This window comes from Astatotilapia calliptera, chromosome 23 (genome assembly GCF_900246225.1).
Source record: "Astatotilapia calliptera chromosome 23, fAstCal1.2, whole genome shotgun sequence".
In the NCBI taxonomy this organism is placed as follows: Eukaryota; Metazoa; Chordata; class Actinopteri; order Cichliformes; family Cichlidae; genus Astatotilapia; species Astatotilapia calliptera.
In genome coordinates this window covers 32,052,723-32,068,511 of record NC_039323.1, presented here as the reverse complement: position 1 = coordinate 32,068,511, position 15,789 = coordinate 32,052,723, and the positions used below count along the sequence as shown (strand labels likewise).

Genomic DNA, 15,789 nt, shown 5'->3' with positions numbered 1-15,789 from the left:
CAGTAGCTACGTTTTTGAATCTTTTATACCTCAGCTGGTCATCTTCAACAAGCTGTTGCCATGCTATCACTGTGACTAGCAAAGTCATATATGAGTTGAAATGGCAGTTGGGGATGTAAATGATGTAAAGTCATAAAGCTAAATAGTATCGACTTTTCACATTGAAAGCCAACATGGGGGCAGTCAGTCAGCCAGCTAGATGTAACTTAGCTACATAGCAAGTGCCTACCTGGTTGCTTCATCCAAGTCAACCTTGTTCTTTTACTGATACTTAATATACACACAGCTGGTCTCCTAGCTTTTGGAAAAATACATGAATAATAATCAAAGGCAGACTTGAGTGTGTCCACCGTTTTGGCCAATAAAGGTTTGAACGAACTGCCCGCAAAGACCACTTCACTTAGCAGCCATGGGTGTTATTAATAAATTAATAAGAGCTCCTTTAAGATCAGGCTTCCTACACCATTTCATAAAGGAGCGCAAAGCTTTTGCAGAGCTCACTGAATAAAAACAAGGGCAGAGCACCGTCTGCCCTTCAAACCGTTTAAGATTTTCTAATGACCTGCAGAAGCCCTGAAAACAAGGAAACTGTTTCGCTACTTTGCAATGAGAAAGAGTTGGGAAGAGAAAATTGTGATAAGAGGCCGGTCGTAGTTGACCACTTGGTGGGACACAGTGTGGCTGGTCTCAGAGCTCAGACAAGAGTCAAGCCTCAGAAAGAGACATTCCTTGACCAATTTAGACCATGTGACTAAAGGCTAGACAACCCACACACCCACACACAGACCATATCATTAAAATGGTCTGCCCCATACTGTGTAGATCTCCCTAGTGTTGATTTAACAGGCTCTGGGCTTCAGAGGTGTCCTTGTCAAATAGCATTAGTATGAATGCAAAGCTCCAGTGTATCCCAGCATTGTAACAAGATCAACAATGATTCAATTCACCTGTACATGCACATGTATATCATATATATTAGAATGCATCTATCGCCACATCTCTTTTGCTTCATGCAGACATAAAGATTAGCTCAGTGGACTCTGGCTGAAAGCCAGGCTCGAATGAAATGATCCTTCCCTGCAATATAATGCTCAGTCAATGCAAAGAAAAAGTCCTGCTAGAGCAAATGTAATGTATATGCTCACTTTTTCACAGGTGACTGCAACAATCTCAGAGACCCCAGGCACCCAGCTCGCTGGTATTAAACACTCTGTGTGTGTCAGCATTCAAATGCTTTACTTCTCAGGATGAGGATTATTGGATGTCGTAATCTAAAAATAAGTGTAACAGCTTCACAGCCCTCCACACTTCTCAGAGGGCTATGCACGGTGCGTTATTGTGAGGGATTACTGTGGGAGGTAGGTAGTGTGACTGCAGCCAGGCTCACGTGAGGAGCGGCTCAGGCAGCCCGTTTTGATTGGATGGCAGGATGCGCGCATGCTTTATCACAGGGTGAATTAAATCTTGCCAAGAGCTGACTCAAAGGGTGCTGTCTCTACTCTGGCATGCCTTCATTCATCTCTACTGGTAAAGTAAGGGAGCATTAACAACATATCACGACCATGATACATTTAAGAATGCATCTTCGCTGGGGTTGAATTTAACATTCATTAGAAACCACATCCACCTGACGTTATGACAAAATTTGTCCTCAGTGAATTAATTATTCATTTATAAACATAATGTGTCTCGCTGCAATAATTCCTTCAGGATCTACAAGCAATTTCATTAGTCTGCCTTTTACCGCAATGCACTAATTGTCTTTGCCTTCAACCTGTCTGTCAGCACAGGCTGTACTTTCTCATAACCACAGCCTGTCAGAGCAAATGGGCTTAATCTGTTGCTAGACTTCAAAAAACATAAATAGCATGAGTGAATAACCCCCCCCTGGCAATTGCCAGGGAGGAAATGCCCTCACTCGGTCCATTACTTCACACGAATGACATTTCCACAGGGGAAGTGTGTGTGGAAAAGGAGAAACCTTACCTTGGTGCAGTAGAGCATCCAGACTTCATACAGTCTCTCGTTGGATGCCATGGTGCCAGTGAGGGGCACCCTCGGGCTGCGGTGTCCACAGAGGTCACTTCCCTGGTTGCTTCATGGTTCCCCGTCATGAGCTAAACGGCTTCATTGCTCATGACTTACCAACTCTGACAAAGGTGTGATAGTCCTTTTAAAAAGAGTGGGGAAAGCTGTGCAACGTGTTGAGGCAACAGCCTGATAGAGGGAGACTTTTAAAAAATATATTCCATGGCAAAGGAGAAATGTGAAGCCCCCGGAGTGCAATAGCTGGAATTTCTGGAGCAGCTGGGCCTCGACTCCCACTTTTTTTCCCCTCCCGGTTCTTCTTCTTGGAGGTATTCCCAGCAGCGTTTGCGCTATGAAGGATAACAACACAGACAATTGCATATGATGGAGGCGGATGTTTGGTCACTGTAAGCCAAATGGCAAGGCTATCGACCGCAAGCAACAAAATACTTTCAGTAACGTTACTCCCTGTGTACTTTGAGCAGCCCAGCTGGCTCCGAGCTCAGATGTACTGTGGCGGTCAACTACGCGACAAAACACATACATATACACATGCCTATTTTCTACTGTGTGCTCTTCTGATAAGCTGAATAACTAGCGTATTCCGTACAGTCTCTTCGGCCACCCTGGGCAAACACTGCTGTGTAGTTAACCTTACCTGACCAAGCTCGCTATAAGCTAGCTGTCTGTCAAAAAAAAGAAGCCTTTTTCTATTTTTTAAGCCACCATTTCTCCTCCTCCTCATGTGACACAAACGCTTCATCCGCCAATGCCTGCCCGGCTACAGAGGGTTCACATGAAAGTAATAAACCGATAAAAACACCAGAAATAAAAATAGACCTATCGATAACTTGCAGACCGCTCACCTGTGCAAAGAAAAGACCAACTGTCACTGACACCGTTTCCAGGGTAGTTGGTTTTACGTCCAGCGTCCGACAACAAGGACGCACAGCGACTTCCTGTGGACTAACGCTTTGACTTATTTCAAAAAATAAGAGTCGACTGATTTCTATAAAATAAACATATTTTATTTAGCTCCAAAATTTGGAAAACACCGGTGTTACAGCTGCCAAAACTGTAAACACCTTCATAATCAAAATGTCATAAATAAAGTAGAATACTTTAATGAAACTAAAATAATTACACATAAAAAGCTAAATATAACACTATAAGGAGCTTATTAAGTTTATATGATGTTTATTTCAAGGGAGCCACAATTTTACTCTCCCTAAATGGAGGGTTGTGGTCTATCTTGCTGTCATAGTAGGCATATAGTACCATTTAGGAAAGTGTAATGGCTCGAAATAACAACATGTTCCTATAGTTATAAGAACTAAAGACATGCCTAATATGTAGTCCAAAGCAAAAGCAAGTGTAAAAAGGAATATTGTAATATTGTACTTTTATTAAACTAGACTTTACTTCTCAGTACTTCATATACTGTGTACAGTATAACAAGCGTAAAAGGGGATTTTAATTTGGTGGGGGAACCGGATAAACAAGAGACTGCAGCGTCTAGCACGAAAATACAAAAACGAGCCACTCGAAGGCGTTCATGAAGGCAAGGGTGTGTTTTTTTTTACTTATCGTTTAAAAATGAAGCTGTTAAACAGTGACGAAATATGCTTCTGATGTATATGACACTATTCAGAGTATTTGCGACAGTTTTCACTCACTTACGTTGTCGATGTGGACCTACGTGGTTGCTAGGGGTTGGGTTACGGTCTGTTTGTTTTGATATTCTATTGCCGCCCAGTGGAGCAGAGAAAAACTACAATTTTCAGACCTCTAGAAATGGTCATATGCAGAAAGAATTAATATTGCCGCTACTACTACTACTACTACTACTAATAATAATAATAATAGTAATAGTAGTAATAGCAATAATAATTGATGTTCCTTCTGTCACTTAAATGCGTCGTGGGGGGTTAATGAGTGAAATAAGTATTGGCTACCCAAGCAAAAATGAGTTATTATTGGAGGAGAAATCCTTGTTAGCAAGCACAACTCTAAGACGTTTCTTGTAGTTGGTCGCCATGTTTGGACACATCTCATGAGGGATTTTGGCCCACTCCTCTTTCCAGAAACTCTCTAAATCCTTTAGGTTTCCTGGCTGTCATAAACTTAAAGCTTTGGCTCTCTCCACAGAAAATTCTGCATGACTGAGGTCAGGCCTGAGGCCACTCCATGACCCTAATGTGCTTCTTTAGCCACTCCTTTGTGGCCTTGGAGGTATGTTTTAGGTCATTGTCATGCTGGCTGAGGGAAGGAGGTATTCATCCAAGATTAAAGAGTACATGGGTCCGTCCATTTTTCCCTCAATGGATTGAAGCTGTACTGTACCCTTAGAAGAAAAACAGCCACAAAGCATAATATTTCCATTTCCGTGCTTGACTGTGGGAATGGTGTTTCTTGAATCATAGTCACCATTTTGCTTCCTCCAAGCATTTTGGTTTTGTCTGACCACTGATCATCTTCCCACCAAGCTTCTTGCTGATGGTCTTGTAGCCCATTCCAGCCTTGTGGAGAACTACAATCTCGGCCTTGACATCCTTTGACAGCCCTTTGTGCTTGCCCGTGGTGGTGGAGAGGTTGGAATGGAAAAATGGATCCTGTGGACAGATTTGCTTAATACAGTGGTTCCCAAACTTTTTTTGCTAGGCCCCCCTTTGTTTTACAATAAAAATGTTCGCCCCCCCCCGTGCGCACGCACACGCACAAACACATCCTCCAACCACACACACCCATATTTTGCTCCATTGCGGTTTATTTCACAACTTAAACATTTAGCAAACAATTAAGCAAATACAAGTAATCTGCAATAAATTACAGGCAGTAAGAAAGTAAACTACTAACTCTTTTACGCTACGTCCACACCTACACGGGTATTTTTGAAAACGCAGCTGTTTCGTCCACACGTAAACGGCGTTTCCAATCACCGAAAACGGAGATTTTTTTAAAAACTTCACGTGGACGAGGAATACAGAGTTGGTCACCAAAGGTATGTGCCTTCTTTTTTCACGTCACGCTGTGCGCCACGTTATTGTTTACATGAGATGAATTGCAGAATGGCAGATAGAGACGAAATACTGTTACTGTTAATCTGACTATCTGCAGGTTTTACACACTTACATATACACACGCAGTTACTGTCCCTCCATTTAGAAAGGCAGAGGCGTCACGGTGTAATTATTTTAAGCGTAGTTGTTTTTTTCCTGTGTAATAATATTCAACATTGCTATAATACATTTTTCAAAAAATGCCTCTCTGTGCAAGATGGGTTTAAAAACAAACAACTGTGGGATAATGTTTGTCCCTGATTTGAAGCGAGGGAACAAATCGTGGCAGGATCAGCCTGATATGTCAGGAGTAGTTAGTCATTACAACAAGTGTTTGTGAACTAAAAATCAAGAATGTGGGATACTGTTTGTCCGTGATTTGAACAGCCCAGTGCTTCTCCCGATGAAGGGAAAACCAATTCTGCAGGGGAGACCTACCTTGGCACTTGTGTGCAGGTGAAGCCAAAGGGAAGATATGCTTCACCATATTTTCTAGTCTTTGGCTTAGAATGAAGTTGGTTTGGAAACATATTCAGCCATGCTTCATCTCCTGCTTTGCGTTTGCTTCTTACTTCTGTAGCAGGGGGGATACTCCCACTAGGTTTATATCTGGGACTCTCCACCATTTGACCTTAGAACTGAAGAAGCTTCTCGGATGAGAGGTGAAACGTCTTCAAGTAACTTAAAGAAGTCCAGACGCTTTTCTTTGCAAGCTCCTTTGACTACGATGACCTGGATGACTGAGAACCTTCACAGACTTCTGTAGCTTGTGCATTGCTGGGAGTCTCTTCCTGTTAAAAGGGAGTCCTTTCTCCTCACACTTGCCAAGCGTCCCTCCAAGATGATCAGCAGAACATCTATGAGACCTGTTGGAGTTCCCTCTAGTACCTACCTAACTTTGAGAGAGCATTGCATATAATAACAGACCACTTTGCTACTCAATTTTCTTGAAGTTTGAAAAATAACCATCTAAATTTATTTGTTAGTATTAAATATGTCTCTCACAACGTAATGCAGCGTACTCACATTCAGAGTGTCGCATTCACCATACATTCATACAGTGCTTTATTCTATGACTTAAAGCACTTTATCTACCTAACATACACATAACATATTTTATAATCACCACTTAACCTAAGATGCATGTCTTTGGACTGTGGAAAGAAGCTGGAGTACTAAAAGAAAGCCATGCAGGCACAGGGAGAACATGCAGACTCCACACAGAAAGGCCGCAGCTGGTAGGTTTGACCCACCTGGGACCTTGTTGCTGTGAGGCAACAGTGCCAACCATCACACCACCAAAAGACAAAAACTGCAAAAAGATTTATGACCACAAGTTGGCAAAACATTCGGTATCATTTTATAACACATGTATATATAAGGCTCATACAGCTACCATATTTGATATGTACTGTAAGTCACAGTTTTCATACACAGTACACTTAATCACAGTTACAGAGAGATCACTGTATTCTAAATGCACGGTTCAGTAAAACAGAAAGGCATTATTGGAGAAGTGGTCATAGAGCACAGTAGAAATCTTCTTTCCATGATTGGGACAGGAAACTTTGTTTTTCTATTTCTACCTGTGGCTTCTAACTACTACATGGAACACTAGATATATTCTATTGCTCATGTATTCTATTGTTCATAGCACAGTCCCCCCCCCTTCCCCTCCCGATTTATGACAGGTTTTAAGGATACTATACAGGAACTCTATGTGCATATATGTTCAAGCCTACAGCAGGAATGTATTTACACAGCTGATTGTGGATGTGTTGTTTTGTTGTTCTGCTCTTTAAACAATGTAACCTGTGGTAAAACCAAAGAGTTTAATTTTTGAATATATAAAAAAAAAAAAATATATATATATATATATAGGGAATAACCAAGGCCTCAATTTAAGAACTTTTCTTAAAATTTGGTGTCAACAAAACATTTAATAAAGAGTTGCCATGAAACAAACTAGCTCGCTGCAGGCAAGCTAACTGGTATGCAGACTAATCTTTTTTTGGCTGTACAGTATTTTTTACGCTTTGGCAAAACAACCGTTAAAAGCTTGCCGGATTAGATATCAGCAGTTTCTGTTTGCATGAGTATAAAGGCAACTTCTACTGCCTTACTTTGTCACTGAAGAAAACTTGAACATTTCTAACACAGATGAATATATATGCACATATGTTTAAATCTCACGTAGTGTACCTTTCACTATTCACAGTCTAAAAACACAGTGCCTTAAAGTGGACCTATTTTGTTTTTTTCTATTCTTGGATTTGTATCATGTTAAAGTAATACCGTCATCCCAGGTTGTGAACACAGAGGAGTTAACGAAGGGCAGCCAGTCAGAACAAAATAGGCTTAAGTAGAATGGAAATGGTCAATTGTAGACACAACATGAACAGAGGAGTAGCACAAAAGCCCAGGATGAGACAAATAAGGGAGACTTTGAACTGTGAATCATGCAGTGGAACTCTATGGAGCTGTAAAAGAGCATAATAGGTCCACTTTAAAGAAAATTCAACACAAACATGATATCTTACAAAAAGTGGTTACTATTAAGAAATAACTTCTTGGTTGTACCAGAGTCACCCACCTGAAAGAAAAAATGCAAACATGGATATAACATTTTAAAAACAACAAAATGCTCACAAACATATGCACAACTGTTAACAGGGGGGGCTTTTATCTCAGAGGAAGTGTGTGATTATTAGCAAGCAACTTGTTTTTTTCTTATTCCTTTCGCTCGCTGACGGCCCATTATTATCGTTACTATAAAATCAGAGCAGCTTCTTTGTTCCAGCACTTTCACAATTGCCTCACCACTCTGTGACCCAAAAAGTCGCCTTCAAAAAGCATAAAAAAAAGCTACAAAAACAATTTAAAAAGGCTCAGAGAGTTGGGTTAATAATAAAAATTAAAAGCACAGTAGAATTTGGCCTCATTGCTTTTCTTTGATTGTCTTGTGTTTGGCTTGCTAGTCAATGGAAGTGTAGATGCTGCAGTTAGGAGAAATCCCAAACGGCCTCAGTGGAGTCGGCGGTGGCTGACGCTGGAGTGTGACAGGAAGGGGTGGGGGGGCTGGATACTGGAGGGTCCTCAGGACTGGCGAGGGGCACTGCTGGGTACATGAGACTGAGGAAGGAGTCACTGGTGTGCCTCTTCACCTGTAACAGAACAGAAAGTCCCTGCTCAAACATAAAGTTTTCAAAATAAAAGCCTACTCTTTTAAATTTATTGCCTTTGTTCTGTTTTTGGAGTTTTGCCTTCAAAGAAGACGTCCAACTGAAGGAACCCACCTGCTTGAAGAAGGCGTGGGTCAGCAGCTCAGATGCTGATGGCCTTTGGAAGACAAACAGAACCAACACCAGCATTAAAGTCTGTGTGTCTGTGCTGTAGGTGAATGTGGTTGTATTTCTTTTTAATTCCATCTGACTGCTGCTTCACTGAAATCACCTGCGCTCAGGCTGCTGCTGCAGACACAGCTGGACCAGGTTGTGGAGGGTGGCAGAGTGGTTTTTGGGTCCGGGGCTTTGAGGTCGGTCCGTTGGAGGAGCAGTGGTGCTGTGCGTCAGGCTCCCCGTGGCCACACTCTCCCCAATGCCGGAGTCCACCCCAGAGCGCGACACCTTCAAACCCCCCAGCTCTCCAAGCGGGAAGGGAGCCACGTCCAGCAGGCAGCAGTGGGAACCGCGCAGCTTCTGAAGCAGCATCTGAGTGGCAAGATTCACACACTGACACAAACTATAGACAACGATGTGTAGCTACACATTCTTCTAGAGCAGTTTGGGTATAGCTGATTACCTGAGTGGGTGGCATGTCCTGGAAAGGCACCCTGCCGCTGACTAGCTCACAGGCCACAATGCCCAAACTGTAGATGTCTGACTTGACTCCATAACCGTGCAGGTCCTACTGAGGACAACACCAAAGAGGAGACGTATAACAGGCTAAATTTTAGTTAAAAAAACAAACAAAACAAAAGCGAAAGAAAAAACAAACAAACATAATTTTTGATGATGTTTTTGATCCAGTATTTGGTCCTCTAAATACTGTCATCTAGCACAGAACCTTCAACCATCCTACTGATCAGCCAATAGAACAAAACTCGGCTTAAATGGAGATGGAATTAAAAAAAGAGCATGTGTGTAGGGTGAGGAGCCCTCTTACACACACATACATGTTTGTTTGGCTATTGTTGTGGGGACTTTATATGTAGCCACTTTGACTTTGACCACTGGACTATCTTGGTGTTTAGAAAACAAGCGAGGAACTCACTGATGAAGTGGCATGCTCACCTGTCCTAGGGAACATCTGCAAATTTTAGCTAATAAAACATATGTTTACAGTCTTCCCAAAGTGCTGCACTAGTAAGATCTGATATCCTTGTGTTGGTGTTGTTTCTGCATCATCATTGGTCATTTTAACTGACCAATCATGTTGTCTGACTATTCAGTTAGGATTAGCCAAGAAGTTAGCTAATGCTATTAAAAACCCAACCGCTCGTGGCAGATGGCCCTGCCCCTCCCTGAGCCTGGTTCTGCTGGAGGTTTCTTCCTGTTAAAAGTTTTTCCTTCCCACTGTCGCCAAAGTGCTTGCTCATAGGGGGTCATATGATCGGTTTTTCTCTCTATGTATTATTGTAGGGTCTACCTTACAATATAAAGCGCCCTGAGGTGACTGTTGTTGTAAGTTGGCACTGTATAAATAAAATTGAACTGAATTGAAAAGCCATCATTAGCAAACCTACATGAATAACCTAAATTTGGCTAACAGGAACCTAACTTGATAATATTTGTATCATATTGTATAAACTAATAAAGAAAACACCAGAAATCATTTGTTCCAGAAGAGAATTTTCTATAAACAAAGGCTCCATACAATCGTATTGGTCAGATGCAACGTTTAACAACACCAACATAGAGACATGAGATAGTCTCACTGACTATTGAATTATTTTAAAGTATGAATCATGCAAGGTATGGCAGAGCAAAAATCTGGGGAGCTGGGGATGTGCAGAATTCACTTTGAAGGGGAAGCATGACACCGACCTGTCGCAGTAGTTCAGGGCTGAGCCAGGGCAGCAGTGCCGGGCTGTGGTGGGGCATGTCAAACACGGTCCTCATCCTCTTGCCCTCACGCATCATACTGTAAACACTGTGGAGCCCTGAGAGGTAAACACGCCCCTCCCCTGACAGCAAGATATGACTGGCCTTCACCCCTCTGAGAGGACAGATACAGGTGTAAAAAATACACATTACAAAAGATACAAATACTCTTCCCCTTCTAACACATATGTTGTCTTATAGTTTAGCTTTATAGTGTCTTGTACATTCCACTGACCGGTGAATGTAGCCCATCCGGTGCAGGTATTCCAATGCTTTGAGCACACCGTACAGCAGGTACGCTATCAAGGATTCACTCATTCCATCTGGGAAATATGTCCTCAGTAAAGTATCTGCAGAACCTGCACAGCAAAGCAGAGGGAAGAGACCAGTCGAACAGCTAATTATGGAGCTAGTGCTAGAATTATAAAAATCACAGCACAGGAAAAATAAAAAAAGCCATGAAAGCTTCTACATTAGGATAAAAAGCGGTGGATGTGTGGTTGTGGCTGACCGTAGGCCATGAGCGGTGTCAGGACCCACAGCTGGCAGCAGGAGCTGAAAACCAGGCGAGAAGTCAGCAGGTTGGGGTGACGGAAGAGACGGGACAGCAGTACCTCATTCTGGGATTTAATATAGAAATATCCAGTGGATAAAGACACGTGTACAACCGCGTATATCTCAAATACATGACAGCATGTAGGGCTGCAATCACCATGAGCTGCAGAAGCTCCTCCTCGGTGCACTCGTCCAGGTTGGTCTGTTTGACGGCCACCAGCTGGCCAGTAGGGATGTGGCGAGCCATGTTCACCTGGCTCAGATTATTGAAGCCCCGTCCTGTGACACGGTGAGTTGGCATGAAGTGAATTGCACTGCAATTTTTTTAAAGATCTTTAACTCATTTTTATGCTTGGATGTGTGTCCTTACCCAGCTCTGACAGTAGCTGGTAGTGGGCCGGCTCGGCCGACAACCCTGTGATGTCATCGCCACCCGCTGGGCCCTGCAGAGTGTACTCAGAACCGTCACAGCTCTGCAGAGACGTACACACAAACAAGGCCAGCAGAACAGAAAACAAACATGATTCAGGAGAGAGCATACACAGATTAAAATGTACAGGAAATCATCTGCGACCTTCATCAGTCCTGACTGTCTTCATATTTGGCTCCTCACTCTCAACACTATATGCTGTTTCTGTCATAACTCGTGCAAAGTCTAAGGTTTTTTTTGGCAAATGGCTTTTCAAATAGTGCAGAGGTGCCACTATGTATTTAAGAGGTTAAGAAAAGTCATGCAATACACAAATTCCCCAAATAAATCATTAGTGTTTATAAGCACAAATGTGTATATGTTGCTAACAAAATTAGTTTGTAGAAGATTTTATAAACTTGCGAGTCTTATTAACCTTACGGACATGTAATCGACACAGACTGTATCCTGTTCTCTGGTGCTTATGAAGCAGTGTTGGTGCTGAAATGTGGAACAAGCCTGATGGAAAGACTAAAAAGCTTTTTGACCGAACCATTTTATCCTGAAGAGTCTGACTTTGAGTGTCTCTTCATATCTAAGGTATTTAAATCACTGTGATAGTCCATCAATATACAAAAAACAGCAGACTAAAATACTAAAGAGAGGAATCCCTGGAAGTATGTCTGTTCTGTTTCAGATGACATCAGAGTTTAAGCACTGAATAAAATCTACCTTTGTTGATACTAGCATGCCTAAACAGCTATGCGAGAGAAGATAAATAAGGCCCGAGGGTGTAAAGTCTCTGAATAACAACAGAAGTGTATGAGGTCAGCAGGGACGGAACAATGGTTTATCCTGGAACACCACAGCTAAAGACATCAAGTACATGTTGTGTAGTAAAAAATGCAACAATTGCTTTGAAAAAATAGAGCAAATCAAAGTCAGTCTTCACAATTTACAACATTCATTACTTTGTAATATTTGAAAGCATCTCTTCTGCAAAAAAGAATCATCATTATTCTGTTATTTTCACTTTTTCCTAATTATTTCATTTAAATGTAAATTAAATGCAACGATTGCCTGATTCAAGCAATCCCATCTTTGCATACAACTAAATATCTGTAAGGTTTTAAAAGGAATGCAGTCGAGCCCAGAGCAGAAGGAAACATTCATTTACATATTTGACGAGTCTCAAATATGTTTACCGTGAACACACCACCGATGTGTTCACTGAACATTTTCCCACTAATTTCTGTACTGACTGCACTGAAATTGTTCCAGTTGTGTTCACAAACTGGAAGCAAGCAGCTAATGTAAAATAATACCAATGGGCAGGATTTCCTCCTATCCTCCTCCATTTGTTGAGCCACCAGCTGCCACTTAACCCTACAATCTTCTCCAGCTACAACCTCAAAGGAGATGAAGTGTCACAGTGACATTGGGTTTCTATTTTGCTCCACACTGTGTGAGGTGGCTGCCAGCAGGTGGCGCTGTAACACAGAGAGGAACAAAGGGGAGGGAGTGAGGGGAGGATGCTTGGGAGTATTAGTGATGCAGAGGCTTTCTGGGGATGTCTGTTTCACAGAGACACTTGTGTATGTCTTGGATGGATTTCAGGGATACACACTCCACCCCAGGATTTACTCTGCATCAGCAAGAGGAAGTGATATCACACATTAGCTGTACATTCATAATTATTATTAAGTTGCTAATAATGTATATATTAAATATAAAGTACTCAATATAGAAGAAAGCATCTAGACTGGAAAATTTTAATGTTTTTGGTGAAGGGGTGGGGAAGGAGCTTTGGAGTAAAGTCTGATGATGTCATAGTAACGCCCCAAAACCTGAGGGTATAATATAGCAGAGCATTCAAAATGTAAGAAAAAAAAGTTGCATCATGGGAATCGTAGGATGCTAATTTATTGGAGCCTCAGGTATTATTATTAGAATTAAAGGGAACCTATTAAGCTACATATTGATTCACCAATGAATGACCACATTAAATACGGTCTAATGAAGTTTCTAATAATGTGGTGAGTGCATGCACACTTATCAGTGTATTTTTGGCCGTCTAGGAGGCACAAATCTTCAGACTGCTGTAAATGCTGAATAAAAATTTAAGTCAATCATATGTAAATTTAGGCTGTTATAATTGGCATAATTACTAGCTTGGTATACAAATATTTGAAGTGTTGTATAATGTGGTGTAGGGACTTGTACTGCACACTTGTACCGTTCTGCAGGTCTAGTCAGTCTAAACATATTAATGTAGTCCTAAAGCAACCTGTTATATATATATATATATATATATATATATATATATATATATATATATATATATATATATATATATATATATATATATATATATATATATATGTATATATATATATATATATATATATATATATATATATATATATATATATATATATATATATATATATACACATATATATATATATATATATATATATATATATATATATATATGTTCTACAACGATAATTACATTGAGACCTAATTTTTCTAATCTAATCTTTCATTTTAATTTCAAACTTCAAAGAGAAAAAAATGATAGGTCATAATAAGTGGGGCAGGGATAGCTCAGTAGGTAAAGTGGTCGCCCCATGATCGGAAGGTCGGCGGTTCGAATCCACTTGACGGCTACCCTGAGGTACCCCTGAGCAAGGTACCGTCCCTACACACTGCTCCCCGGGTGCCTGCTTAGTGGGCTGCCCACTGCTTCACTGAGTGAATGGGTCAAATGCAGAGAAAAACAAGTAATTTCCCCATGGGGATCAATAAAGTATCCATTATTATTATTATTAATAGGTCATCTTTAAAATGATTTCATTCTCTTTTAAAACTGTCTTTAACAAGACTGAGTAAGTAATAAGCAGCTCCAGACAGGTGACAAATGATAATACGATGAAAGAGCATCAGTGTGACGCCTGTCTCCATGCTGACAGAGTCTTGGCTACTGACCAGGAACTGGTGGCTGATGTCCTCATAGCGCTCCTCTATGTCCATGGGCTGGACCTGAGCGTGGGAGATGCAGGAACAGTCCTAGTGAAGGAGGGGGAGGAGGAGCACATGTGAGACATGCTCTAAAGGAAGAGGAGGAGGAGGAGGGGGGTGGAAAGTGTAGGGTGATGTGCTGCCAGGCAGCACGGGGGATTGGATAGGGTCAGAGTGAAATGAGGCAGAGAAGCAAGCACAGGGGAAGTAGAGGCCATGGAGGCACTCTCACCGGGGCTTTTATCGTAAATGGTGAATGGAGAAAGAGAGTTAGAGTGATGGTAACAGGCAGCAAAGAGGCAGCTTATGTGTCCCAAAAGAGTGAGAGAAGAGCTGCATACATAATCAGATGCACCATTTAGATGTGAGGGATGTGCACAGGTAGCCAGTATTAATATCTAACCTTCTCAGATTTACATGTATAATAACAGGCTGACTGCTCGTGTTACTCACAAACTAACAAAAAACTGATTTGAAATCGGCTGATGCCAAATGCATTTCTGAATGTCTATACATTAGACTGATTGAACTCAGAATGTCCCAGCACCGGCTTGAGACAACTGATTCGTGACTATACAAGTAACAAGGTACCCATTCAGCTACACCAGAGGGCATCAACCAAGCAAAACCACATGCGGAGCGATATTCTTACCAAGAAAGACATGGAGTCCTTTTGGCGATGGCAAAACCACAGACTCGGGCATTCATCCGCTCGCAGGCTGCAGGAGACCGATCGCGATGGAGAGAGAGCAGCAATGTAATGTGAGACACACCGAGAATCTCCCCCCCACCACCCCACACCTCCACTAGACTAGAAAGCAGCCAGCAGCAGCATTACATCCAGCCTCGGCCATTCATCCATCCAGGCTGCAGCTTACCTGGCTGCATCAGCTGATGGAAATGGAAAGAGTGTCCACGTTCAGGAGAGTCGCTGTTTTAGCTTTGGGGAAAACTGAGGGCTGGGGGTGATCCTGGAAAACAGAGTGCTCTGTTATTAACGTCTTTGTTTATAGTTCTTTCTTTCTTTCTTTTTTAAAGGTCGTCCTCATGTCATATTTCGCAATCAAACTCATCCCCACTTCAAGGTTACATTCACTGCAGCCATTTCAGTAAAAGCAGTGGATGATTATTATTCTATTGTCGTCCATTAATTAATATGCATGTTAAGCTAACTGTCACATTTTAGCTAGATAATTAGTTGTTGCACGGATTAAATATTAAATTATTAAATATCAGGACATTTATGGGAGCTTTTGTTTTGGTAGCGAAGAACATTCATACAATATATATATTTGGCTGGTTGAGCATTAAAGTAAAACCTGGCAGTTATATGAGAAAAGAAACGGAGCAGCTTACCTTCACCCCACAGCAGCTCCGCGCTTTCACATAAACAAAGCAAAAACACCAAGGACACCCCGCTATGCTGAAAGACTTAGCGTTTACAGCTCACACCGCTCCTTCATTTTGTATAACTTTATGGGAAAAGTAACGAGTTTTACTGTCAATGACAAACTGCAAAATAAGCCCCAGCGAAAATGTTTTGAGAGGACTTTTAATTTGACACAGACTGCTGACGCTGAATAAAGACGTCATTAGGCTTTCTGTCGCCACT

The 15,789-nt window shown here is 41.5% G+C and overlaps 2 protein-coding genes across 5 annotated transcripts in view; both read right to left on the bottom strand.

The window, feature by feature from the left end:
- The window catches only part of nbeal1 (neurobeachin-like 1), a 61,792-nt gene extending 58,833 nt beyond the window's left edge, over nucleotides 1-2,959 (bottom strand). For all 3 annotated transcript variants that reach the window (XM_026158373.1, XM_026158376.1, XM_026158372.1), the window contains exons 1-2: nucleotides 2,895-2,959; nucleotides 1,987-2,378 (exon numbers count right to left, since the gene is read on the bottom strand). In XM_026158373.1, the coding sequence (XP_026014158.1) occupies nucleotides 1,987-2,037 (51 nt within the window). In that variant the 5' untranslated portion in view covers nucleotides 2,038-2,378; nucleotides 2,895-2,959. The remainder of the gene's footprint in view (nucleotides 1-1,986; nucleotides 2,379-2,894) is intronic.
- Nucleotides 2,960-7,753: 4,794 nt separating this feature from the next.
- stradb (STE20 related adaptor beta) lies at nucleotides 7,754-15,770 on the bottom strand. 2 transcript variants are annotated; one of them, XM_026158551.1, is made up of 13 exons: nucleotides 15,534-15,770; nucleotides 15,056-15,148; nucleotides 14,830-14,896; nucleotides 14,145-14,225; nucleotides 11,115-11,217; nucleotides 10,902-11,023; nucleotides 10,701-10,809; nucleotides 10,425-10,548; nucleotides 10,133-10,304; nucleotides 8,889-8,993; nucleotides 8,541-8,797; nucleotides 8,384-8,426; nucleotides 7,754-8,251 (listed from the first exon to the last, which is right to left on the bottom strand). In XM_026158551.1, the coding sequence occupies exons 3-13, from the start codon at nucleotides 14,839-14,841 to the stop codon at nucleotides 8,090-8,092; spliced, it is 1,290 nt and encodes a 429-aa protein (XP_026014336.1). In that variant the 5' UTR covers nucleotides 14,842-14,896; nucleotides 15,056-15,148; nucleotides 15,534-15,770; the 3' UTR covers nucleotides 7,754-8,089. The 2 variants fall into 2 exon arrangements, with proteins under 2 accessions (XP_026014336.1, XP_026014337.1); XM_026158552.1 differs by lacking the exons at nucleotides 14,830-14,896; nucleotides 15,056-15,148; nucleotides 15,534-15,770 and having other exon boundaries at nucleotides 11,115-12,643; nucleotides 14,145-14,178.
- Nucleotides 15,771-15,789: the final 19 nt, after the last annotated feature.

Bases quoted from the DNA above. Each gene is read 5' to 3' on its own strand.
- stradb (XM_026158551.1), bottom strand. The intron at 11,024-11,114 runs GTAAGGACACAC...ACCGTGTCACAG, and splicing joins CCAGCTACTGTCAGAGCTGG to GACGGGGCTTCAATAATCTG. The intron at 8,427-8,540 runs GTGATTTCAGTG...TGTCTTCCAAAG, and splicing joins CAGCAGCAGCCTGAGCGCAG to GCCATCAGCATCTGAGCTGC.